The sequence below is a fragment of the Aquarana catesbeiana genome, linkage group LG01 (assembly GCF_042186555.1).
Source record: "Aquarana catesbeiana isolate 2022-GZ linkage group LG01, ASM4218655v1, whole genome shotgun sequence".
NCBI classification, from domain to species: domain Eukaryota; kingdom Metazoa; phylum Chordata; class Amphibia; order Anura; family Ranidae; genus Aquarana; species Aquarana catesbeiana.
This window is the reverse complement of record NC_133324.1, coordinates 607,168,896-607,186,450: the sequence shown is the minus strand read 5'-3', so window position 1 is coordinate 607,186,450 and position 17,555 is coordinate 607,168,896. Positions and strand designations below refer to the sequence as shown.

General features: G+C 41.2%; 1 protein-coding gene across 2 annotated transcripts in view; it reads right to left on the bottom strand.

Annotated features, from left to right (window-relative positions):
* Positions 1–2,690: 2,690 nt before the first annotated feature.
* The window catches only part of ANKLE1 (ankyrin repeat and LEM domain containing 1), an 89,081-nt gene continuing 74,216 nt past the window's right edge, over positions 2,691–17,555 (bottom strand). For both annotated transcript variants that reach the window (XM_073599287.1, XM_073599295.1), the window contains one exon: positions 2,691–3,662. In XM_073599287.1, coding sequence (XP_073455388.1) covers positions 3,490–3,662 — 173 coding nt within the window. In that variant the 3' untranslated portion in view covers positions 2,691–3,489. The remainder of the gene's footprint in view (positions 3,663–17,555) is intronic.

Below are 17,555 nucleotides of genomic sequence, written 5' to 3'. Positions count from 1 at the left end.
GAAGATTAACAAACTTCAAAATAAATATGAGTAAGTCAGAGCTCCTAAATATATCAATCCCCAAGCAGGAGCAGAAAGCAATTCAACCTGGATTCTCATTTGCATGGTGCGAGAGGGAATTAGAGTATCTAGGCATAAAACTAGTGCCAACACCAGGGGACTTGTTTTCTGCTAACTATATCCCCTTACTCAGTAAAATCAAAGAACTACTTGGTAGGATGAGATATATAGCTCTGTCGTGGATCGGCAGGATAAACGCACTAAAAATGTTTGTGCTGCCCATGTTAATATATACTTTTCAAATGATCCCAATAGTTCTTCCTCCAATTTTTTTTGACAAACTACAGTCCATAATTTTGAGGTTCATTTGGGCACGTAGACGGCCTAGGATAGCCTATGACACTTTGGTGAAGGACAAAAAGCAGGGGGAGTTGGGTGCACTTGACTTTAAAAAGTATTATCAAGCTATTGTTAGCTGGGAAACAGAGTTAATTTTTTGACTAGGAACACATTTAGAATTTGGGACGGGGTAAGTAAGAGATTCCACTGGGAATATAATTCGCCACTGACACCATTGTTGAACACTGATTATTTTGTACCAGGAAAGGAGGAGCACTTATATTTCACGAGATGGGCAAAAAAAGATGCAATACAATTACAGGATGTGATGAGGGGTAACAGATTGTACACTTACATTGAAATTACACGGGCTTGGGGGAACAAACCATTAGATAAATGGAGGTACGCTCAGATACAGCACTTTGCACGGTCACTGCCACAACCATTGAGAGGAAGAGATCAACTAAGGGGCATAGAAAAATTATTAAGCACCCCCACTAGCGTGAAAGGTAGCATTTCCAAACTGTATAGAGTACTAAGGGGGGAAGCGAGCAAAGGGCATCCTGTTTTTCTAGAGAAGTGGGAAAGAGAAATAGGAGACTTAAAAGATGAGGCACATAGATGTAAGATATTAAAGATGGTACACCTAACGGCAAGAGACTCTCGGACATACGAAATGGCTTATAAGGCGATAGCAAGGTGGCATAGGAAGCCCCAGAGGGTGCATAAGTACAACGCTGAGACCCCCCCAACCTGTTGGAGAGGGTGTGGAGGAATTGGTACCCTTGCGCATCTTTGGTGGGAGTGTCCCAAAATCCAGGCGTACTGGGAGGGAATCCTGGGCGAAATACAGCAAATAACGGGGGAGCAGGTTAATAAGAACCCATGGACATGTTTGTTCCATGACACAGAGAATGAGATACCCCAGTATAGCAAGTCAGTAGTCCCATATCTCTTAAATGTGGCTAAAGCACTGATCCCGCGCTGCTAATTAGGGTGGAATGGGCAAGAGGTATGGAAGAATCAATCCACCTGATGGAGGGTAAGTGAGATAAATATCATAGGACTTGGGCAAGTTGGTTTGATTATAGGAACACGGAGAGATATACGACAATCATGGATCCTTGAGGACTGGGGGGAGAGAGAGGGAGAGGTGGATTGGGAGATTTGTTTTTGTTTTTTTGGGGGGAGGGAGAGGGGGAGAAAGATAAATATTTGTACCTTTGGCAGACAAAAAAGAAGGGGGAAAGGAAGGGGAAGAAGAAAAGGGAAGTGAAAAGGGAAAAAAGGAAAAGAAAAAAAAAAAAAAAAAGGGAAGAAAGAAGAAAAAATATTTTTGTAAGTTCTTTATAAATAAAAAGAAAAGTATTGGAAAATAAACCTTCTATGCCACAATGATGCGAAAATGAGAGGGGGTGCATTTTAATGACCCAGCTGAGTTAAAATTCTCTCTTAAAATCTGCTGATGTGGTAAGAAAAAAAAAAAAAAAAAAAAAAAAAGGAAAAAAAAAAATATTGTACTTATTGAAGTCTATTTCTGTTATTTGTAGTTTCACCTGGCTTGTTCTAATAAAACAGATCAAAGAAATATGGTATCTGAAGTTATTAGGACAAGAAGATTTAGCTATCTGCCCTAGAGACAGAACACTGGAAGCAGGCAGCAGCATACAGGTACAGGTCTGTCTGCAGTACATTGTGGGAAGGAGGTCCTTAAGTGGTTAACTCTTGACGTGTTTGAGGTCTATTTATTTGACAAATTGGGTATTCTATTGTGTTTGCGTGCACAAATATCTATTTAGGTGTATTTTTTCCTAAAAATTTGTGTTTGATAAACACAGCTGCACAAATATTGTGAGAGATTAGGAAAAAAAATTGCAACAGCCACCATTTTATTCTCCAGGGCCTTTGCTTTCAGAAAATCTATAATGTTTGGTAGCTCTGTGGTTAATAGTCGAATGCATATGTGGACAGTTGTATCGGCCAAAGAATTAAAAAATATTTGTTAAGCCGGTCTTTGGAACCAGCACAGCCAAGTGTGTGACTTTATTGCCTTCTACTGCAGTTAATTTAAAAACCTGCCCATGTTTGACTGCACAATGCAGGAGCAGCAGCACACCGATAAGGTCAACCCTGCAATTGCCACTATTCTAAGCATGTTCACAGTGTTAGAAAACAGCACAGTGCAAAACAGTAACCCCGACTGGCTCAGAACTCTAACATCGCCTCTCGCTGTTAGTGCTGCATTGCAGAGAACTACAGGGAAATCAAATAAACGTTCAAGTACTTATAGACATTGTATTTAAAATCATTTTAATTATTTAATGAATAAAATTTTATCCTATTTAGTGCTTACCTTTAAATCAGAACGGTTTGAGGCAGTGTGAATTAATGTGTTTTTCTTAGCTTAAGTGTACTTTCACACAAACAGGTGCATTTGCATTTTTCTTAAAGCTGCCAGACAGTCACTACAGCCTTAGGCAGGCCAGCACTACAGTTTAATGTAAACAATTTGACTCTGACTAATATGATACAGTTGTAGTAGAACAAGAAAAGCAAATTGTGTTTTAACAAAAAGATGAACACATGTAGCTTGAAATCATATATAAATATTATTTAAATAATCCACATTAAAAAAAACACAAGAGACAGGTCTCCATTCAAATCTAGATCAAATGCCATAATCGCATTGTACATTTTGTTTTTAGTCCATGATTTAATGCCTTTTTGCTCATTTAGGAAGCAGTAAGCGAATCCTGTGAATGGTGGACAAAAATAAATATAAAAAAGGTTGACAAAGCATGATCATAAATTGTAAAAAGATGCTTTTGATCCTAAACTTCATCAAAATTACATTCAATATGTCATGGTGACCATGACAAAATTCATTACTAAAAGAACATTTAAGACATGTTACAAATCAGCATTTAGTGTGCAGTTCCAACAGTCTTTCATACAAGTTTTTATAGCAATTCAATGATCAAAGCAATAAAGCCTTAGTCACTTAGTGACTCTCCCCTAACTTTTTATGATGTAGCATTTTCTTTAAAAAAAATTATTTTACATATTTATATATTACACGATTCCCACATGATTTCGGAAGTCAACCAACGAAAGTGCAAAATCAAGTATCCGTAATCTGAAACATTGCCATCACGACCCAGTGCGTATATCTGGGGGTCGAAGCTGACGCTCCCCTTCAGCCAGGAAGATCTGCATTGCTCTGTATAGCATGTGCACTCCCAGGCACCGTCTGCGGGTAGGGGTCCAGTTCTGTGCTTGTCCATAATAGACTCCCTTTTTTTGGTTGGTCAACATTTTTAAACCTAAAGAAAAAAAATATACAAAATTATAAAAATTACACCCTGTAAAGTGACACTAAACTATATTGTGCTCCAAAAATAATCCATATACATCCACTACTTAAAAGGAGAAGTCCAGCCTGAGCTTTTTAGGCTGGGCTTCTCCTGTGGGTCACAGGAGTGCACTCCTGTGACCCGTTTTTGGTGACGTCAGCGGAGAGTGGACTTCAGACTGCTATCTGCTGACGCCACCAAGTTCAGTCCAGGCAGCTTGTCATCCCGACTTAGAAAGTCTGGATCTGCCAGCTGCCTGGACTGATGGCAGTCTCAGCCTCTCAGCGAGCCGCTGAGACAACCGCTCCCCGCCCCCCCACAGCTCAGCACTCCAATGAGCGTGGAGGATCAGAGCAGGAGGGATGCTGCTTAACAGACAGCAGCTCTCCGCTTGGGGAGGTCAGAGAACCGAGCAATCGGCGATGTTCGGTGGCTCGGTTCTCAGTAAAGAGATGACGGGGGACAGATGCAGAATCGGTCTGATGCTGCATCCACCTAGGCAAGTATGAATAGACAAAAAAAAAAAAAAACAACAACAAAATACATACTTCTCTTTTAATGACCGTCATCTATTTTTCATGAACTTGTTTATGTCCTGTGTAAGCTCCCCAAACTTTCCTTTTCTCCCTATCACTTCTGTTTGTTTCAAACTTGCAGTTCACAGTAGTTGCAGTCCTGTGCACTGCCCTTTGCACACTACAAAGTCTATAGTACACAGTCAATATTCAATTTAGGCAGCAAGCAAGAGAGATTTCTGCATTCCTACATACAACGGGGCCATGGAGAATGAATGTAGCCATTCTCGATCAGGAAGTCAGATCACTGCTGAAAAAAAATACCAGATAAATAAATAGATTAAAAAAAAAAAAAAAAAAAAGAATTTGAAGATTTGGAGAAGACCGAGCAATAGAAGTTACTTTGAGTCAGGAATACGTATACGAACAGTATTTTTTTTTTTTTTAAACAAAGTTTAGTCTCACTGAAAAACAGATCTGCTATAAATCCAGTTAGAGACTGTCACTTTAAAAAAACCTAAAGCTGCTGACAGGTATGATGTGTAGGCCCCCAGAGCTTCCCACACATTCCTGCACAGCTTTAGGTGTCCTGTGGTTCTACTGGTTGCTGGGTTTTTCTGAGGGTAGTCTTGCCCCCTCTGGATGCCTGCACTAGTCAGAAGCTTCAAATAGTTTTACTACAGATCATAGACTCAGGACTAATATTTTGCACATACTAGCGGCAATTTCCTAAGAGAGCCCTCACACTTGCAGGTCATGCAGTGTCTAATTACTCTTTGTGCTGGCTGAGCTCTTCTGCCCCTTTTATCACCATTTATATATCTGCCAGGGGAAAAGTGAAGGAAAATGCTATACAGAGGCTATATAAAGAAATTATGTCAAGATATCTATGCATCACATCTCTAAGGAAATCAATCAGTCTTTCCTGAACTAAAACCTTCAAGAAATGGTCTAAAACTTTCTCATTTATCTCATTGAGGCCTGGGGGGGGGGGTCGTGGCTTTAAGGTATCTGATCCAGCACGTTCCACGCTGGAGCAGAATTTTATTCCAGTCGCCCCTCTAATGGGTATGTGCAGCCTATACAGAACAGTGAAATTGATTTTTGGTAGTTTAGAATTATGCTTTCTAGCAATGTGTCTACCCAAGGGCAGATATAATTTGCCTATGCGCATACTGTACATATGTTTTTTTACCCGCTTCCCTAACTCCTGTTTTGTCTTCCCCACGTGGAAGGCACCGCACTGACACTGCATGAGGTATACGACGCCCTGCGTCTTGCATGTAGCAAAATGTTTCAGGGCGAATATCTCCCCCATTGGGCAGTGTCAGTGAGGTCCTCCTACCAATGACTGTGCATTGTGAACACAAGGGTAGGTAACCCCAGGTTTTGCATGGGTCCCCCCTTCGGTTTCCTCTGTATTCACTCTGCACCAACATGTTTCCAATCGATCCCGCCTTACTGTATGTAATTTGAGGCTTAGATGTGACAACATTTTTTAGGATAGGATCCTCAGCAAGGATTGACCAATGTTTCGTGACGATTTTTCTAATTTGATCATGTTCATTGGAGTATCTGATAATAATCCTAGTGATGTTATCTTCCTTATTTCTTTTTTTAGGTCTCGTCTATTGGTGCCTTTTACACGGTTGAATGCCTTTTTTAAGGTTGTTTTTGTGTATCCCCCAGCCAGCAATCTAGTGGTGAGTTCATCACATTCCCTTTGGAAGTCCTCGTCTCGTGCAATTCCTTTGTTCTAAATTGACAATAAGGGATTGATTTCTTTAATAATGAGTCTGGGTGGAAACCGTCTGCATGTAGCAGAGTGTTTCCTGTCATTTCCTTCCTAAATAATCTACTATTGAGTTCCCCCATTGGAATCCTTGCAAATACAGATGTCCAGAAAGTTGATATCTTTGAAATCATAGTTCATTGTGAAAAAAAGATCAAAGTTGTTTTGATTCATCAATTTAAGACACTCATTCAAAGCACTTTCTGGGCCATCCCAGACAATAAGAATATTGTCTATGTACCTCTGCCACATCAAAATGTGGCGAGCATACACAGATGACTGTTCCCCCGAGAGGAAATCTTTCTCCCACTCCCCCAGGTACAAGTTGGCATATGAGGGTGCGCAGCACGTCCCCATTGCCACCCCCTGTACCTGGAGATAGTGGGAGCCCTTAAAAAGAAAAACGTTAGGCTTCAATATGAAGTCCAGAATCTGTATTACAAACAGATTAAACTTCCAAGGATATGATTAATCGCTGATTCGGGGATGGTCATATCTTCTAGAATTTGTAAAAGGTGGATTGTATCCTTCGTATACGAAGGCAAATCCATGACGTGTGGTTTACGGTACTGATCGATGATCTGGCTTATTCCTTCCGAAATGCAGCCATCTCCGGAAATGATGGGCCTTCCAGGGGAATTTTTAAAATTTTTGTGTACCTTGGGGAGGGCATAAAGGGTCGGTAGGCGGGGATGTCTCATTCAAATGAAGTCCCACATATCCCTTGTGATGGCTCCCTCATTGAGGGATTCATCCACAATTGAGTAGAATTCCTGATTGTATCTATCCACTAGAGAGGATGAGATTTTGCGATAGCATCGGGCATTATTCAATATTTTTTGACACGTTTTCATACTTACTATTGTCCATAAGGACAATATTTCCTCCCTTGTCTGAAGCTTTAATTGTGATCTCAGTATAGTTTTTTTTTAGGGATTTAAGTGCATATTTTTCCCAGACTTAAATTGTGTTGGGCGGTATCATCTTTTAATACCTCAATTTCTTTAGTGATTTGTCTAATAAATAGTGCTATGGCAGGGTTTTGACTCAAGGGAGGAAAATTATGCGATTTCCTCTTGAATTTCTTTATCTGACTATCTTCAACCTCTTCTTCACTCTCCTCACTTTCCAGATTTTCCTCCCAGAGGTCATTTTCTTGTAACAGTAAATCCAAGTCCCTCAGGGCTCTAAAATCTGCAGCCTTCAGATTAGGAGCTACTTCTTGTTCCCTATTTTGTCTTTCTTGCAAACAAATTGATATCTTTAATGGTTTCAAAATTATCTGTGTTGCCATTAGGGCAAAAAAGACAATCCCAATGACAACACATCATGTTCTGCTGGTGTTAAAATATGAGAGGATAGGTTGACTATATTTAATCTTCCTTCTGAGTGATTTTGGGTACCAGAGGCTCCATCCCTAGTTGTGTCAGAGGTGGTAGAGACTGAGTTGTTGTTTTTGTCTAAAAAAATCATCCAATTGTGTTTGTGATGTTTTAGGGATAGTACCAAGATCTCTCTTGGTAGTCCCTTTGCCTTGGTTTGCGAACAACCCTCTACTGTTTCCACTTGATGCAACTTTAACCCCCCTGTGTCCACCCCCTCTTTCACTTTGTATTGATTCAACGTGTGAATCTGTTATGGATTTTTTGTTTTTTGTTGGATTTCTCCTTCCATTTCCTGTTTTGGGAAGGGGCTTTTTCTTTTCCCAAAGAGGCGACCTCTATGGGAGGAAGCTGAGGAAAAAGAGTTACAGGGAGTATCTGATGAATAGTCATTCGATCTATTTATATTTTCTGAATTAATACATTTCTTGTTCTTATTTCTAGATTTTTTTATCTTGATTCCACTTATATGCTTGACCTTCGTTAAATGCTTTTTTGTCTCTCCAATATTTTTTCTCTTTTTTAATATTTGTTTGCTGAAGGTTTCTAGGTGCTCCTTCAGTTTTTTTTTCCGAATCAGCATATTCTTCATGAATTTTCAGCGGAGTAAGTCGGGCATATAAAGAGCTAATTTCCCTGTCCATATTTGCTAATTGTAGCTGGTATTCATTTTGTAACAATAACATTAGATTTCTTGAACAATCATTGAGTTTCATTTCCCAATTGATTCTTAAGTTCCTTAGAGATGTTGTCTAATATTGGGAAAATCTGGATCCTCCGTTTTGTTTTTGATTCTAGGAGAGAGTTCAACATGAAGGAGATGCACACAAATATAGTGTTTCTTATGGATTGTAATATATTTATATATAGGTTCAAATGTAACCCTCTCTATTATTTGGACATCCAAAAACAGGATGAGGATAGTCAACTAGAAAGGATGTTTACACATTATATGTGGTATTTTTGATCCGATATGTACAGCAGTATGGCATTTCCCTTGTGTAAAACAGCAAGAAAAAAAAAACAAAAAAACAAACAAACAAACAGTCTTCACTCCCTTAAATTAGGGAATGAGCATATGGGTCCTACATGCCCTAAAATTCCACCAGAACCTACCCGACACAAAAGGGCCCCTATGGCCTTCAGGACCTGTGGGGCTCAATATTTTCCTCATAGTAGTAGAATTTCCACCCCTTGAGGTAAACAGTGTCGGCGGTTTTAGTCCTTAAGGCCCTTTTTCTTTATGCCATGGATATTGTTGTCCAGATGGCAGGGAATTCTGGCCCCATTATGTTGCAATTCTTTGCAACATAATTTCATGGGATTCCTTGTGTGCTCCATTTTTTACTGGTCCATCCAACGTGAGCATTTCCCCTATGTCCCAGATGTTTACATTCGGGGGGTGGGAGGAGCTCCTAGATGTGCGTCGCGTCCAGACTGCTACAGTTACGGCTGGGAGCACCGTTTCATCATGACTATACCAGCATCACTGATGGCGTGTTTACCTTCAGGCCGTGATGGTCGCGGACGGACATTCCGCGTCGTCCTGATCGCGTGACTCGGTACTGATGACACGGCGCCATCAGGAAGAGGTGGAGCACCACAATGACCCACGGAACACACATAAAAAGGACGCAGAGGAAGACGAATGGTGCCATTCCTCCTCAGCATGTCAGCTGAAGGAGCTCAACCACCTCCGGAGCGTTCTGGCATATGAAACTATGCAGTGTTTATTGGACCCGATTTCTGCTTTTTTGCCAAGTACTCTTTGCCAACCAAGGCTTGGTAAATGAGGATTACAAAACTATGCTCTGACTATTGTTTTTTGCCTCTTAGAACACCCGGACTATAGGTCTTTTAAAGCGCCATATTTTTGGATCCTTTGTATATCCATCCTTCCTGTAGGAAATGGGGGTATAACTATGCGGGCTTTTGGACCTTCCTTGCCGACACCATGGGGAATGCATTTGCTAATTGAACAATTTTATGTTGAAAAGTGAGTTATTTTTTGGATGCCTAAGTGTATTAGATATGATTGTCATTTCTTAATTTCTAAATGTATTCTTTGACTCTTATAGATAGTGATACAATATGTTAAACAGCAAAATGTGGCACTAATAAAATGTGCTAAAAATCTATAACGATAAATGCAAAGTCACAGTGAGTGATAGTGACATATAAGATGACCAAAAATAAGGGGAAAAAGGGGTGTGACCCCCAAAAGGTGATTGGTGAAATTAAAAATAATATAATATTATACTAGTGAAAATATAATAAAAGCTGGACTACGTGTAACCTCTAGTGATAAATTTCTCATAAGTGAATAGGTCATGGTGAATATGACCTTAGCAATCAAAAACAGAAAAGGAGAAAATTTGTAAATAAACATCAAATGGAATAAAAGTAAACAGCACCATACAAATAAACTAATATGGATATAGTTGAAGTGAAACCAACAATATTATGTGACTGTCAGACCCAACTATTGGGATGTAAAATCCATAACATATAAATGTGATATGAGGAGTCTAATGTCCGTATATAGAATATAGGCTCATTAACCACTTAAGGACCGCCTCACGCCGATTTACGTCGGCAAGGCGGCACGGGCAGGCAAAATCACGTACATGTACGTGATTTGCCTCCCGCGGGTGGGGGGTCCGATAGGACCCCCCCCCGGTGCCCGAGGCGGTCCCGTTTTGTCCCCCGGCGATCGGAGGTGAGGGGGAGGCCATCCGTTCGTGGCCCCCCCCTCGCGATCGCCGCCGGCCAATCAGATTACTTCCTTTGCTGCTGTATGCTAAACAGCAGCAAAGGAAATGATGTCATCTCTCCTCGGCTCGGTATTCCGTTGCAGCGCCGAGGAGAGAAGACTGGTATGTGAGTGCACCAACACTACACAACACAGTAGAACATGCCAGGCACACAAAACACCCCGATCCCCCCCCCCCGATCACCCCCCAATCACCCCCCCCCCTCCCTGTCACAAACTGACACCAGCAGTTTTTTTTTTTTTTTCTCTGATTACTGCATTGGTGTCAGTTTGTGACAGTTACAGTGTTGGGACAGTGAGTATTAGCCCCCTTTAGGTCTAGGGTACACCCCTAACCCCCCCTAATAAAGTTTTAACCCCTTGATCACCCCCTGTCACCAGTGTCACTAAGCGATCATTTTTCTGATCGCTGTATTAGTGTCGCTGGTGACGCTAGTTAGTGAGGTAAATATTTAGGTTCGCCGTCAGCGTTTTATAGCGACAGGGACCCCCATATACTACCTAATAAATGTTTTAACCCCTTGATTGCCCCCTAGTTAACCCTTTCACCACTGATCACCGTATAACGGTTACGGGTGACGCTGGTTAGTTTGTTTATTTTTTATAGTGTCAGGGCACCCGCCGTTTATTACCGAATAAAGGTTTAGCCCCCCGGTCGCCCGGCGGTGATATGCGTCGCCCCAGGCAGCGTCAGATTAGCGCCAGTACCGCTAACACCCACGCACGCAGCATACGCCTCCCTTAGTGGTATAGTATCTGTACGGATCAATATCTGATCCGATCAGATCTATACTAGCGTCCCCAGCAGTTTAGGGTTCCCAAAAACGCAGTGTTAGCGGGATCAGCCCAGATACCTGCTAGCACCTGCGTTTTGTCCCTCCGCCCGGCCCACCAAAGTGCAGTATCGATTGATCACTGTCACTTACAAAACACTAAACGCATAACTGCAGCGTTCGCAGAGTCAGGCCTGATCCCTGCGATCGCTAACAGTTTTTTTGGTAGCATTTTGGTGAGCTGGCAAGCACCAGCCCCAGGCAGCGTCAGGTTAGCGCCAGTACCACTGACACCCACGCACGCACCGTACACCTCCCTTAGTGGTATAGTATCTGAACGGATCAATATCTGGTCCGATCAGATCTATACTAGCGTCCCCAGCAGTTTAGGGTTCCCAAAAACGCAGTGTTAGCGAGATCAGCCCAGATACCTGCTAGCACCTGCGTTGTGTCCCTCCGCCTGGCCCAGCCCAGCCCACCCAAGTGCAGTATCGATCGATCACTGTCACTTACAAGGCACTAAACGCATAACTGCAGTGTTCGCAGAGTCAGGCCTGATCCCTGCGATCGCTAACAGTTTTTTTGGTAGCATTTTGGTGAACTAGCAAGCACCGGCCCCAGGCAGCGTCAGGTTAGCGCCAGTACCACTAACACCCACGCACGCAGCATACGCCTCCTTTAGTGGTATAGTATCTGAACGGATCAATATCTGGTCCGATCAGATCTATACTAGCGTCCCCAGCAGTTTAGGGTTCCCAAAAACGCAGTGTTAGCGGGATCAGCCCAGATACCTGCTAGCACCTGCGTTTTGCCCCTCCGCCCGGCCCAGCCCAGCCCAGCCCACCCAAGTGAAGTATCGATCGATCACTGTCACTTACAAAACACTAAACGCATAACTGCAGCGTTTGCAGAGTCAGGCCTGATCCCTGCGATCGCTAACAGTTTTTTTGGAAGCTTTTTATTGAACTGGCAAGCACCAGCAGCCTAGTACACCCCGGTCGTAGTCAAACCAGCGCTGCAGTAACACTTGGTGACGTGGCGAGTCCCATAAGTGCAGTTCAAGCTGGTGAGGTGGCAAGCACAAGTAGTGTCCCGCTGCCACCAAAAAGACGAACACAGGCCCGTCGTGCCCATAGTGCCCTTCCTGCTGCATTCGCCAATCCTAATTGGGAACACACCGCTTCTGCAGCGCCCGTACTTCCCCCATTCACATCCCCAACCAAATGCAGTCGGCTGCATGAGAGGCATTTTTATGTCCTCCCGAGTACCCCTACCCAACGAACCCCCCCAAAAAGATGTCATGTCTGCAGCAAGCGCGGATATAGGCGTGACACCCGCTATTATTGTCCCTCCTGTCCTGACAATCCTGGTCTTTGCATTGGTGAATGTTTTGAACGCTACCATGCACTAGTTGAGTATTAGCGTAGGGTACAGCATTCCACAGACTAGGCACACTTTCACAGGGTCTCCCAAGATGCCATCGCATTTTGAGAGACCCGAACCTGGAACCGGTTACAGTTATAAAAGTTAGTTACAAAAAAAGTGTAAAAAAAAAAAAAATATATATAAAATAAAAAAAAATAGTTGTCGTTTTATTGTTCTCTCTCTCTCTATTCTCTCTCTCTATTGTTCTGCTCTTTTTTTACTGTATTCTACTCTGCAATGTTTTATTGTTATTGTTATTATGTTTTATCATGTTTGTTTTTCAGGAATGTAATTATTTATACTTTACTGTTTACTGTGCTTTATTGTTAACCATTGTTAACCATTTTTTTGTCTTCAGGTACGCCATTCACAACTTTGAGTGGTTATACCAGAATGATGCCTGCAGGTTTAGGTATCATCTTGGTATCATTCTTTTCAGCCAGCGGTCGGCTTTCATGTAAAAGCAATCCTAGCGGCTAATTAGCCTCTAGACTGCCTTTACAAGCCGTGGGAGGGAATGCTTCTGTGTTTTTCTCTGGCTCTCCTGTCTCAACAGGGAACCTGAGAATGCAGCCGGTGATTCAGCCAGCTGACCATAGAGCTGATCAGAGACAAGAGTGGCTCCAAACATCTCTATGGCCTAAGAAACCGGAAGCTACGAGCATTTTATGACTTTAGATTTCGCCGGATGTAAATAGCGCCATTGGGAAATTGGGGAAGCATTTTAATCACACCGATCTTGGCGTCGTCAGATGCTTTGAGGGCAGAGGAGAGATCTAGGGTCTAATAGACCCCAATTTTTTCAAAAAAAGAGTACCTGTCACTACCTATTGCTATCATGGGGATATTTACATTCCCCGAGATAACAATAAAAATGATTTAAAAAAAAAAAAAAATGAAAGGAACAGTTTAAAAATAAGATAAAAAAGCAAAAAAAAAAAAAAAAAAAAAAAAGCACCCCTGTCGCTGCTCTTGCGCTAAGGCGAACGCAAGCGGCGGTCTGTCGTCAAACGTAAACAGCAATTGCACCATGCATGTGAGGTATCACCGCGAAGGTCAGATCGAGGGCAGTAATTTTAGCAGTAGACCTCCTCTGCAAATCTAAAGTGGTAACCTGTAAAGGCTTTTAAAGGCTTTTAAAAATGTATTTATTTTGTTGCCACTGCACGTTTGTGCGCAATTGTAAAGCATGTCATGTTTGGTATCCATGTACTCGGCCTAAGATCATCTTTTTTATTTCATCAAACATTTGGGCAATATAGTGTGTTTTAGTGCATTAAAATTTAAAAAAGTGTGTTTTTTCCCCCATTTGCTTTAAAAATATATAATGTTTGGGGGTTCAAAGTAATTTTCTTGCAAAAAAAAAAAAACTTTTTCATGTAAACAATAAGTGTCAGAAAGGGCTTTGTCTTCAAGTGGTTAGAAGAGTGGGTAATGTGTGACATAAGCTTCTAAATGTTGTGCATAAAATGCCAGGACAGTTCAAAACCCCCCCAAATGACCCCATTTTGGAAAGTAGACGCCCCAAGCTATTTGCTGAGAGGCATGTCGAGTCCATGGAATATTTTATATTGCGACACAAGTTGCGGGAAAGAGACAAATTTTTTTTTTTTTTTTGCACAAAGTTGTCACTAAATGATATATTGCTCAAACATGCCATGGGAATATGTGAAATTACACCCCAAAATACATTCTGCTGCTTCTCCTGAGTACGGGGATACCACATGTGTGAGACTTTTTGGGAGCCTAGCCGCGTACGGGACCCCGAAAACCAAGCACCGCCTTCAGGCTTTCTAAGGGCGTGAATTTTTGATTTCACTCTTCACTGCCTATCACAGTTTCGGAGGCCATGGAATGCCCAGGTGGCACAAAACCCCCCCAAATGACCCCATTTTGGAAAGTAGACACCCCAAGCTATTTCCTGAGAGGTATAGTGAGTATTTTGCAGACCTCACTTTTTGTCACAAAGTTTTGAAATTTGAAAAAAGAAAAAGAAAAAAAAGTTTTTTCTTGTCTTTCTTCATTTTCAAAAACAAATGAGAGCTGCAAAATACTCACCATGCCTCTCAGCAAATAGCTTGGTGTGTCTACTTTCCAAAATGGGGTCATTTGGGGGGGTTTTGTGCCACCTGGGCATTCCATGGCCTCCGAAACGGTGATAGGCAGTGAAGAGTAAAATCAAAAATTCACGCCCTTAAAAACGCTGAAGGCGGTGATTGGTTTTCGGGGCCCCGTATGCGGCTAGGCTCCCAAAAAGTCCCACACATGTGGTGTCCCCATACTCAGGAGAAGCAGCTAAATGTATTTTGGGGTGCAATTCCACATAGGCCCATGGCCTGTGTGAGCAATATATCATTTAGTGACAACTTTGTGCAAAAAAAAAAAAAAAAAAAGTGTCACTTTCCCGCAACTTGTGTCAAAATATAAAATATTCCATGGACTCAACATGCCTCTCAGCAAATAGCTTGGGGTGTCTACTTTCCAAAATGGGGTCATTTGGGGGGGGGGGGTTGTGCCACCTGGGCATTCCATGGCCTCCGAAACTGTGATAGGCAGTGAAGAGTGAAATCAAAAATTTACACCCTTAGAAATCCTGAAGGCGGTGATTGGTTTTCGGGGTCCCGTACGCGGCTAGGCTCCCAAAAAGTCCCACACATGTGGTATCCCTGTACTCAGGAGAAGTAGCTGAATGTATTTTGGGGTGCAATTCCACATAGGCCCATGGCCTGTGTGAGCAATATATCATTTAGTGACAACTTTTTGTAAATATTTTTTTTTTTGTCATTATTCAATCACTTGGGACAAAAAAAAATAAATATTCAATGGGTTCAACATGCCTATCAGCAATTTCCTTGGGGTGTCTACTTTCCAAAATGGGGTCATTTGGGGGGGGGGTTGTACTGCCCTGCCATTTTAGCACCTCAAGAAATGACATAGGCAGTCATAAACTAAAAGCTGTGTAAATTCCAGAAAATGTACCCTAGTTTGTAGACGCTATAACTTTTGCGCAAACCAATAAATATACGCTTATTGACATTTTTTTTACCAAAGACATGTGGCCGAATACATTTTGGCCTAAATGTATGACTAAAATTGAGTTTATTGGATTTTTTTTATAACAAAAAGTAGAAAATATCATTTTTTTTCAAAATTTTCGGTCTTTTTCCGTTTATAGCGCAAAAAATAAAAACTGCCGAGGTGATCAAATACCATCAAAAGAAAGCTCTATTTGTGGGAAGAAAAGGACGCAAATTTCGTTTGGGTACAGCATTGCATAACCGCACAATTAGCATTTAAAGCGACGCAGTGCCAAATTGGAAAAAGACCTCTGGTCCTTAGGCAGCATAATGGTCCGGGGCTCAAGTGGTTAAAGTGCCTAACACTGTAGGTACTCCAAATCTTCATGCGTATTTCTACAGGGCTATTAGGAACATCTCAGCATGCAAAATGATGTCTTCTCCAGACATGACCATATATTCTCAGGCAGATAGAAATATAATATATGACCTATTCACTTATGAGAAATTTATCACTAGAGGTTACACGTAGTCCAGCTTTTATAACATTTTCACTAGTATAATATTATATTATTTTTAAATTTCACCAATCACCTTTTGGGGGTCACACCCCTTTTTCCCTTTATTTTGGTCATCTTATATGTCACTATCACTCACTGTGACTTTGCATTTATCCTTATAGATTTTTAGCACATTTTATTAGCGCCACATTTTGCTGTTTAACATATATTTACAATTAGTCTGATTGTTGTGTTGGCTGCTTTTTTCTTTTTTGGAGTTGGCGCAGCAGTTTCTATATTTACCCATAGTGATACAATATCCCTGATGAAGATTTTAATAACCATTACCCATTGAAACGCGTTGGATTAAAGTATCACTTTATACTATTTTCAATATACAATGTTTTAAAAAAAAGTCTTATGTCACATGTTTGGAATTTCTATGGAGCTTTTTCTATTGTTTGTATAATAAATGATTTTTTTCTAAAAAAAACCTTTTCATTGCCTTAAAAATCCCACAATAGAGGTTTTTTATTGTTCAGAAAGTATGCCTTTTGAAAGAAGCTACCATGGTTTCATCCATGTCTGGAGGGGCAGTAGGTGTTGCATGCTTATCTTAAAAGGTCAAAAATGTTACAGCAGAGAATGTGAGAAGTGTGTGTGCCCATTACACTGCAATGGAAGCAACAAAAACAGAACAGAGACCCATGATGGAAAGAATATCTATTAATCATCATCTATTAATTAGGAATATCCTTTTGTACAGATTGTTGCTATAATTCCAGAATTGCTATAATTCTGACGATTACTTGAGAAACCAGATAGCTTAATGTCTGGACATGTTTGTTTTAAGCATTTTTATGCTTTTGTGACCTGGGGAGGCAATTTTAGCACTAATTAAAATACCTTTTTATTTATCCCTCTCTATGCCTATATATTGTTCCCCTCTTTATGTGTATTTTATAAGGGCTGTGCTATAATAAGCCCTTATATTTCTTATACCATTGTCCCCACAGTAATAAACACTTGTTAAATTTTTCTTTAAAATGGGCATACATCTTCTATCAGGATGTTTCCATTTTTTAACTAAAACAGCAGGTAAACAAAAAAAGGTTTTAGATCCTCTAAAAGATCCTGGACTAAAGCTAGCAGTGCTAGAAGCAACAAGCTGATCCTCTAGCTTCAAAGTGGAGCATACCACAATAATCACTTGCTGTCCGAAAGAATTTTACATTTTTTGCACACACACGTTAAAAATTATCACTTATTGCTAGAAGTTTACTTAGAACCTCAAAACATAGTACATTTTCTGAAAGCAGAGGCCCTGCAGAATAAAGATGCTTTTGCAATTTTTCTTATGTTGCAGGATGCAAGGTGGTTAGATAATCAAAGCTGAAATGGACATTATTTTGGTAGCGATGGCAGAAGACAAACTCCTCAGAGGCAGGTTTGTGCAGCAAAGACTATAGAGACAACATCAGCCTCAGGCCGGTGAAGCCACAGACAGAACAGATGAAAAATTTGCGGGGGGAAGAAGACTTCCTCCTAGGACACTTGCAAAAAAAACTAAGGCATGCTTGTAGAAGGGGTTATTCTGAGCTGGCCTAAAGTTTTGGTTTGCCAATTCTCCTGTAGGTAGCAGTATATCCACCATTTAAGAATCCCTGTGTGAGGCTCGATTCACAC